Here is a 9,754-nt window from a genome sequence, read left to right on the forward strand (position 1 = left end):
GGATTACAGGCGTGAGCCACTGCACCTGGGCTGTTTGTTTTTATTTAGAGGAACAAAAATCCCGTTTGCTTACTTGTTTTTGTTTGTTTTGTTTTGTTTTTTGCTAAATAAACAATTATTCTATCTCCTAAAAAACACCTGAGACTGTAATTGTAAATAGATATATATTAGATATATATGTTTAGATAAACCTATTGGATTATCGAGAGACAAGAATATTGTGATATACAACCTTTTTATTGTTTTTGGATGAGGCTGTTGTAGGCTCAATCTAAATCATTAATCTTATTCACTTTTTTTATAACATGAATTCAATAATACTGTGTGGCTGATTTGACTATTAAGGTTTTCTTTTGTTGAATTGATTGTATAAAAGAAACTTTTTATTGATAAAAGGTATATAGATGTTGAAAAATGTGATGTAAAAATGCCTTTTCTTACCATTGTTTCTCGTCCTGGTTTTTCTGATTTCCCCTGTGTCTTCTAGGAGGTTATCATCTTGTGAAAATTGGAGATCTATTCAATGGGAGATATCATGTGATCCGAAAGTTAGGCTGGGGACACTTTTCAACAGTATGGTTATCATGGGATATTCAGTAAGTTTTAGTGGTTCTGTAAAAGAATTAGTTAGATGATGTCTAAATATGTTTGTCTGAGTTTCCACTGCTGATCCAGACTTCAGTCTATCTCTAGCCTGATTCATTTATCAGAATTTTGTTGTTGGCAATAGTCTCTATATTCTTGGAGAAATCACTTTTCTTTCATGAAGAATCAGTATTATATATCTCCCTCTCTACTTTAGAGACAAGAGTGATTAAATTAATGCTGGTAAAGCTTTTGTCGTTTGATTTTTTTGTTATTTTTATCGTTTTCTCTTCACCCAAATATTTCTTCTGGCTGCCTGTGGGAAAATACTACAGCTATTAACCTTTTAGTTTTTACCTATATACAGATACACAGAACACTTGGAATTTGGTAATATCTTTCTCCTTATTTATCCTCATTTTGAAGTTTCGCTTGAAATTCAGGGAGATATTCAAAAGAAGGATTTTAACTTAGAAAATATTCAACAACTGAGATTATCTGAGAACAGATTTTTTATTCTTCCTATAAATGAAATCTGGCCAGTTAGCATCATTAACAAGTACAAATGTTCCCATAGAAGTAGCTTGTTTGGGCTACAGGGAAAAATGAAATCAGTATTTGTTGTTTTTAACCATCTTATAGCTAAACCTTAGCTTCCTAAAGTAAGGGTAGGCTATGTAGTCTTAATTGCCTGTGTTTGTTTCTTAGGGGGAAGAAATTTGTGGCAATGAAAGTAGTTAAAAGTGCTGAGCATTACACCGAAACAGCACTAGATGAAATCCGGTTGCTGAAGTCAGTGAGTATTAGATTATACGTATGAATGCAAAGAATTATAAATAAATCAAGTTTCATTGAATTAAAGCACACCAAGTGGAGACTCTTCAGCATGGATAATTTTCTCTGTAAAGTTCTAGTATCCTTAAAGAGGTTAAGGAAGACAACAATATTTACACATTCCATGCATGTAGTAGGGAACTGGTGGAAAATGCTATGATTAGAATTCCTCTTACACACATGAACCAAAAACAAACCTTTCAAATGAATAAAAATATTCACTGAGCATGTTTTACAGGCCAGGTAACTACTGTCATAATGTTTTTTCTTTCCTACTATGGTTAAAAGGAGAGTTGTGTAAATAAATGTATAGCATCTTTTTTGTTTTCAAATATGTTATAGAATACATAATATAAAAATACTGTATTTACTGATTGCATTTATACTTGGAAACTGAGATGAATTCTATCAAAAATGTACTTTTAATTTTGTTTTAAATTAGGAATATGCCATTGTGGTAGAAGGAACTTAAACTCAGAATTAGAAAACCTGGGTTTAGGTCACCTTTACCCCGGTATGTTCTCCATGTTACCATTTTTTTCTGAGTTTTAGATTTTTTATTCATAAAGTGAGAATGTTGCACTAGGAGATTTCTGTGGCAGTACTTTTCTTATTTTTTTTTTTTTTATTTATTTATTTTTTTGAGACGGAGTCTCGCTCTGTCACCCGGGCTGGAGTGCTGTGGCCGGATCTCAGCTCACTGCAAGCTCCGCCTCCCGGGTTCACGCCATTCTCCTGCCTCAGCCTCCCGGGTGGGTAGCTGGGACTACAGGCGCCGCTACCTCGCCCGGCTAGTTTTTTGTATTTTTTAGTAGAGACGGGGTTTCACCATGTTAGCCAGGATGGTCTTGATCTCCTGACCTCGTGATCCGCCCGTCTCAGCCTCCCAAAGTGCTGGGATTACAGGCTTGAGCCACCGCGCCCGGCCCTTTTCTTATTTTTGACTCCTGGCCTCAGGTGATCTGCCTTAGCCTTCAGAGTAACTGGGGTTACAGGCACAAGCCACTGCATCTGGCTTATGACAGTACTTTTCAGAATGTCCGTTTGTGACAAGTTTAGGAGCCTTGTACCTACCCAAAAGTAAATTAACATACTGTTTTCTTCATTGAGAAAGTTTTTCCATGAAAAAAAAAATTGTCAGCTGAAATAAACAGTGCTGTTGGTGCTATAGTTGATTCGCATCCTGCAAAAGCTTCTTAGTTCCTCATAGCCTGGTAATCTGCAGTTAATTTGGAGGCCATACTTTGATATCAGGGAGCAAAGTAGTTTAATTAGAAAAATAGTTCCTGTTGGTTGTATTTCCTCTTATGAATTGACTAAGATTTTTCTCCATTAAAGCTATTGAAATTTTAGTATATTTTAAAGATAGATTTATGTGAGCTCTTTCTTGTAGTTAATTTGCTGTAAGTATTCTTCCCGTACCATTTGGCTTATTTCCATGCTGTACCTTTTGCTAAATACTGTCTCTTCCCCACTACAGGTTCGCAATTCAGACCCTAATGATCCAAACAGAGAGATGGTTGTTCAACTACTAGATGACTTTAAAATATCAGGAGTTAATGGAACACGTATCCTTTTAAAAACCTATTTGAGAATAAATCATCCCAATCCCAAAGAAAGGAACTAGATTTGTTGTGTAGATGGCCTTGGTGTCTTTTCTGAAGGCAAATTATAATAAAATTACCTCTTTTATTGTACACTTCTGAACACAGATCTGAATTTTGTCTGATTTTGTGTGGTGTGATTTTTCAGGATATTGCTTTAAGTTTTTTGTCCCCTTTTCAGGCAATTAGACCGAAATCAAAAGAAACTTTTAGAAAATGCCTTGTATCACCAAGTAAAGATTCTGTGATTTTTGTTAGCGCAGAAACTTTTAAGGGAAGTAATTTATTATGAAAAATACTGTGTTGACCGGGCACGGTGGCTCACACCTGTAATCCCAGCACTTTGGGAGACCGAGGCAGGCGGATAACCTGAGGTCAGGAGTTCAAGACCCACCTGGCAAACATGGTGAAACCCTGTTTCTACTAAAATACAAGAATTAGTTGGGCGTGGTGGCAGGCTCCTGTAATCCCAGCTACTGGGGAGACTGAGGCTGGAGAATCACTTGAACCCGGGAGGCAGAGGTTGCAGTGAGCCGAGATTGAGCCCACTGCACTCCAGCCTGGGCGACAGAGCCAGACTCTGTCTTAAAAAAAAGAAAAGATACTGTCTAAAAGAAAGAAAGAGAAAGATAAAGAAAGGAAGAAACTGGGTAAACAATTTAAGGTATGATTGTATTTATTATACTAAGCCTCAACTTTGAAGAGGCTATGAATGTAGATTATGTTTAGAGTCTAAAAGGGTGTAATTGTTCACGTTCTGTTATAATGAAAAACTGACTTGTTTTATGTTTTTATCTGGATTTTTAGAATTGTAGAATTGGAAGGAACCGTAGCTGATTTTCTTCACAGGTATCAAAGTGATGTGCGGTGAGCTAATTGAAAGGTTGTTGAAACAGCTATGCTTATAAAGGTCAATCAGATTTTTCAGTAAAAGGTGAAGTCGAATCTTACTTAGATTGGAGACTCTAAAATACCTGGTTTATAAGCTATTCTTAAAATGTATAAAGACATTTCATATATTATTTTACTTTTCATGCATGTTTAGCTTCCTTTAATGCACATTCCTAATTGCTGTTGATCTTTTTTTATTTAAAGGAGACAGGATTACATGTGACTGTAGTTTTCATGTAGACTATGGGAAGAGATTTGAACAGAGAAGCAGGAAGGAAGTTGGAAAGGAGAGAAAACAGTTGATAATGTGGAAAGACTATTGTTCTAAAGTCAATTCTGAGTCATTTCTTAGAAAAATACAAATCACAGATCCCCCAGATGTGTAAGGAAAACTGCTGCAACCATCTTAAAACAGTATCTGGTGCTTATTGTGGTCATTTTGTAGGTGGCTTTCTCTCTCTCTCTCTCTCTCTCTCTGTGTTTTCAAAGAATTAAGAATTCTAGGCCGGGCGCGGTGGCTCAAGCCTGTAATCCCAGCACTTTGGGAGGCCGAGACGGGCAGATCACGAGGTCAGGAGATCGAGACCATGCTGGCTAACATGGTGAAACCTCGTCTCTACTAAAAAATACAAAAAACTAGCCGGGCATGGTGGTGAGCGCCTGTAGTCCCAGCTACTCGGGAGGCTGAGGCAGGAGAATGGCGTAAACCCGGGAGGCGGAGCTTGCAGTGAGCTGAGATCCGGCCACTGCACTCCAGCCTGGGCAGCAGAGCGAGACTCCGTCTCAAAAAAAAAAAAAGAATTCTAACCAAGAAATTTTTAAAAAACACACACAGGGTGTCGTGATGGCCATATCTGTTTTTTCTGTTATTTAATCTTGTAATGTTAGTCATTGTGCCAGATTTCTTTACTAATTTGCGAAAGTTCCAAGTAAAACTATAGAAATACTCTCAAATCTCCCCAGTAATGCTGAGTACCTTTATTTGACCCTAACTAAGCAAAGAAGGCTTTTTAACTATTGAAATATCTTAGTATGTTTGAATTTCAAGTTCCAAGATATTTTTCTTTTCTTTCTTTTTTTTTTTTTTTTTTAAGATGGAGTTTCATTCTTGTTGCCTAGGCTGGAGTTCAATGGCACAATCTCGGCTCTCTATAACCTCTGCCTCCCGGGTTCAAGTGATTCTCCTGCCTCAGCCTCCCAAGTAGCTGGGATTACAGGTGCATGCCACCATGCCCAGCTAATTTTGTATTTTTCGTAGAGATGGGGTTTCTCCATGTTGGTCAGGCTGGTCTCAAACTCCTGACCTCAGGTGATCTGCCTGCCTTGACCTCCCAGAGTGCTGGGATTACAGGTGTGAGCTACTGCGCCCTGCCCTCAAGATATTTTCCAAACATTGCTAGGTGATTTCTCTGTAGCTTGTGTCCATTGATTCCCTATTTTCTTTTCTCCCTTTGTTCTTAGCCGTTTTTTCCTTTCTTCATCTTTATCTCCCAGCTATCTTTGCTCCTGCGTTATTTACTACTATTAGAGATTGAAAGGATATAACTCAGAACACTATGTTGTTAAGGGTTAGTAATGGCTCATGTCACTCTCCTGCTCCTACCTATTTCCCCAACATAACATACCCACACAGAGCTGTACATTCACATTCATGTGTTTATGTTTGTTCAGGCATTTTTTTCTCTAGACCACTATCGTTTCTCATATTAAAATATAAAGGACACTAAACTAGAAAGTTAGTTCTTACAGAATTCCATGTAAACTGGCTCACTCTACTTGCCTGGAGGGTGAGGGGAAAAGAATGATTAAGAAGGAGGACAATTGGTTTCTCTGTATAATGTTGACATTAGCCAGTCATTATTGTCTACCTGTATGACTTCCTATGTCTTTAGGATACTTTTTTTTTCATGCTATATGCTGTCTTTTTTGCTAGCTCCTATTATTCATAATGTGCCCTTAATGTGCTTACTCAATAATGTAAGCCTTTTATTTTCAGCCTTTTGTTATTTTCTTTACACTGTCTCCCCAAGAGATTTTTTTTAACTGTAACCTTGTGATTTCAATTACCAGTGCTTCTGATTGCTACTCATTAGCTTTCTTTCACTCCAATTATTTGGCTCTTCCTTTTTGCCAATTGATTATGATGTTCTATCAAATATTTTTTTAAGCTACTATATGTTTGGTCATTTTAATATCACTGCTTACAAATTAAAACAACATTTTCAAATTGTAATATTTCTCTCAACAAATAAAAAGCAGATCAAAGCTAGAAACATTAAGAGAATAGCTTTACAATCCTATTTTATGTTTAGTCTTTTTAAGTAATCTGCATTTTAAATAATCTTGTTTTGATAAATTTTTTATTTAATTGCTTTTTAATTTTTATTTATTTATTTATTTTGAGACAGAGTTTCGTTCTTGTTGCCCAGGCTGGAGTGCAGTGGCTCAATCTCGGCTCACTGCAACCTCCGCCTTCTGGGTTCAAGTGATTCTCCTGCCTCACCCTCCCGAGTAGCTGAGATTAGAGGTGCACATCACCATGCGCAGTTACTTTTTGTATTTTTAGTAGAGACAGGGTTTTGCCATGTTGATGAGGTTGGTCTCTAACTCCTGACTTCAGGTGATCCACCCGCCACAGCCTCCCAAAGTGCTGGGATTACAAGCGTGAGCCACCATGCCCAGCCTATTTAATTGCTTGTTTAAAAACATTTCTTGGCCAGGTGCAGTGGCTCATGCCTGTAATCCTAGCACTTTGGTAGGCCAAGGCAGGCGGATCACGAGGTCAGAAGTTCAAGACCAAACTGGCCAATATGGTGAAACCCCCGTCTCTACTAAAAATACAAAAATTAGCGAGGCGTGGTGGCACATGCCTGTAATCCCAGCTACTTGGGAGGCTGAGGTAGGAGAATCATTTGAACCCGGGAGGCAGGGGTTGCAGTGACCTGAGATCATGCCGCTGCACTCCAGCCTGTGTGACAGAGCAAGACTCCACCACGGGGGGGTAAAAATTTTTTCCCAGCAGAATCGTAGGTAAATTTCAAATGTAAAGAAGTAGGAATAGTTTAACGAATCCCCACAGATCCATTACCCATTTCAGGAGTTATCAACTTATAGCCAATCTTGTTTTGTCTGTACCTCCTGATAATTCTGTAGCCAGTCTTAAACATTTTATCCGTAATTGTTTTAGAATGCATTTCTAAACAGCAAGGACTCTTAAAATATAACCTAGCCAGTCACTGTGGCTCATGCCTGAAATCCCAGCACCTTGTGAAGCTGAGGTATTCAAGACTAGCCTGGGCAGCATAGCAAGACCCTGTCTCTACAAAAATAAAAAATACTAGACAGGCATGGTAGCTCATGCCTCTAGTCCCAGCTACTTGGGAGGCTGAAGCAGCAGGGTCACTTGAGCCTGGGAGTTTGAGGCTGCAGTGAGCTGTGATAGCACCACTGTACTCCAGTGTGGCTGGCAGAACAAGATGCATTCTCTGACAAAAAGATTTGTTAAATAAAAAGATCACCTGAATGCAATTATTATACCAAAAAAAAATTGGGGCCAGTTTTAGTCACAAGTTTTTCTAGTCAGTGTTTCAGTCTCTCCAAATGTCTTGTGCTTTACTTTGTTTTTGTCTGCTGCTGCTGCTACTATTACTACTGCTACTACTGGTTGTTGTTATTGTTCTTATTGTTCTTCTTCTTTGGTCTAATTTTTTCTTTATTGTGGTAAAGTACACATGACATAAAATTGTGCAGTCATTACCATCATCCATCTTCATAACTTTTCATCTTGTAAAACTGAAACTCTGCGTGTTAAATGACTATTACATCTCATTGGTTTATTGTGTTAAGTCCTCTATTTCCTTGCTTATCTTCTGTCTGTTTATTCTATACATTATTGAGAGAGTGGCATTAAAATCAACTATTATTGTAGAACTATTTCTCCCTTTAATTATGTCAATTTTTGTTTTATATAGTTTGGTGGTCTTTTAATAAGTATGTAAATGTCTATAATTGTTATATCTTGGTGGTATGTTGAACCTTTTATTAATATATATAATGTCCTTCTTTATCTCTTGCAACTTTTTCTGATTTAAAGTCTATTTTGTCTAATATTAGTATAGCCACCACTGATTTCTTTTGGTTACTATTTGCATGGAATCTTTTCTTCAACCTTTCACTTTTAATCTGTTTGTGTCTTTGGATCTAAAGTGAGTCTCTTGTAGACAGCATATAGTTGGATCATTTTTTTTTATATATATTCTACCAAACCAAAGTTATACTAGCTTTTAGACTAATAATTATTATTTGACATATTGGTTTTTTTAAATCATGTAGAAAACAAAAAGAGTTATAAACCATTATTACAATAATATTAGCTTTTATAATTACTCAAGTATTTACTTTCATTGATAATCTTTATTTCTTCATATGGATGCCTGGCTTTGTGTTGTTGTTTAGTGTCTTTTCATTTCACCCTATAGGACTCCCTTGACCATTTCTTACAGGGCACATCTGGTAATGAACTCGATCAACTTCTGTTTGCATGAGATGTCTTAATTTTTCTCTCACTTTTGAAATACTGTTTTGCTTAATACAGGATTCTTGGTTGACATTATTTTTCTTTTAGTATTTCGAACATATTGGCCCACTGCTTTCTGGCCTCCAAAATTTCTGATGAGAAACTTGCTGATAATCTTATTGAGGATCCCTTGTATGTGAAGAGTCACTCTTCTTGATGCTTTCAAGATTCCCTCTTTATCTTTCAAAAGTTTGATTATAATATGTCTTGGTGTGGCTCTTTTCGAGTTCATCTTACTTGATGCTCATTGAGCTTCTTGGATCCATGTCTTTCATCAAATTTGAGAAGTTTTCAGTCATTGTTTTTTTCAAATATTCTCTCTGGCCGTTTCTTCTTTAATTTTTTTTTTTTTTTTTTTTTTTGAGATGGAGTCTCACTCTGTCACCCAGTCTGGAGTACAGTGGTGCAGTCTCAGCTCACTGCAGTCTCTGCCTCCCGGGTTTAAGCTGTTCTCCTGCCTCAGCCTTCTGAGTAGCTGGGATTACAGGTGCACACCACCACACACAGCTAATTTTTGTGTATCAGTAGAGACGAGATTTCACCACGTTGGCCAGGCTGGTCTCGAAGTCCTAACCTCAAGTGATCCACTTGCCTTGGCCTCCCAAAGTGCTGGGATTACAGGCATGAGCCACCATGCCCAGCCTCCTCCTCTGTTCTTCTTCTGGGACTGCCACAGTATTTATTTGGTCTACTTGATGATGTCCCACAGGTCCCTTAAGCCTCTTCACTTTTCTTCAATCTTTTTTCTTTCTGTTCCTCACACTTGATAATTTCCGTCATCCTAACTTCAGGTTTGCTGATTCTTTCTTCTGCCTACCCAGATCTGCCTTTGAATCACTCTAGTTAATTTTTTATTTCGGTTATTGTACTTTTCAGCACCAGAATTCCTTTTATTTCTTTTTAGTTTTTTTTATCCTTATTAATATTTCCATTTTGTTCATATATTGTTTTCTTGACTTTCTCCGCATCCTTTGTTCTTTGAGCTTTTTTTCCCCCCCGAGATAAGGTCTTGCTCTGTCAAGGTCTTCACACTACCCAGGCTGGAGTGTGGTGGTGGGAACACGGCTCACATCAGCCTTGACTACCCAGACTCAAGTGCTTCTCCTGCCTAAGACTCCAGACTACGGGTGCATACCACCACACCCAGCTAATTTTTAAACTTCTTGTAGAGATGGAGTCTCACTGTGTTGCCCAGGTTGGTCTTGAATTCCTGGGTTCAAGCAATCCTCCTGCCTTGGCCTCCCAAAGTGATAGGGTTACAGGA

The 9,754-nt window shown here is 37.8% G+C and overlaps 1 protein-coding gene across 1 annotated transcript in view; it reads left to right on the top strand.

Moving 5' to 3' along the window:
• Window positions 1–495: 495 nt before the first annotated feature.
• SRPK1 (SRSF protein kinase 1) overlaps window positions 496–9,754 on the top strand; it is a 58,920-nt gene continuing 49,661 nt past the window's right edge. The window contains exons 1-3 of the mRNA XM_011945366.1: window positions 496–596; window positions 1,294–1,381; window positions 2,900–2,987. Coding sequence (XP_011800756.1) covers window positions 1,313–1,381; window positions 2,900–2,987 — 157 coding nt within the window. The 5' untranslated portion in view covers window positions 496–596; window positions 1,294–1,312. The remainder of the gene's footprint in view (window positions 597–1,293; window positions 1,382–2,899; window positions 2,988–9,754) is intronic.

The sequence above is a fragment of the Colobus angolensis genome, unplaced genomic scaffold (genome assembly GCF_000951035.1).
Source record: "Colobus angolensis palliatus isolate OR3802 unplaced genomic scaffold, Cang.pa_1.0 Scaffold24, whole genome shotgun sequence".
Classification (NCBI taxonomy): Eukaryota; Metazoa; Chordata; class Mammalia; order Primates; family Cercopithecidae; genus Colobus; species Colobus angolensis.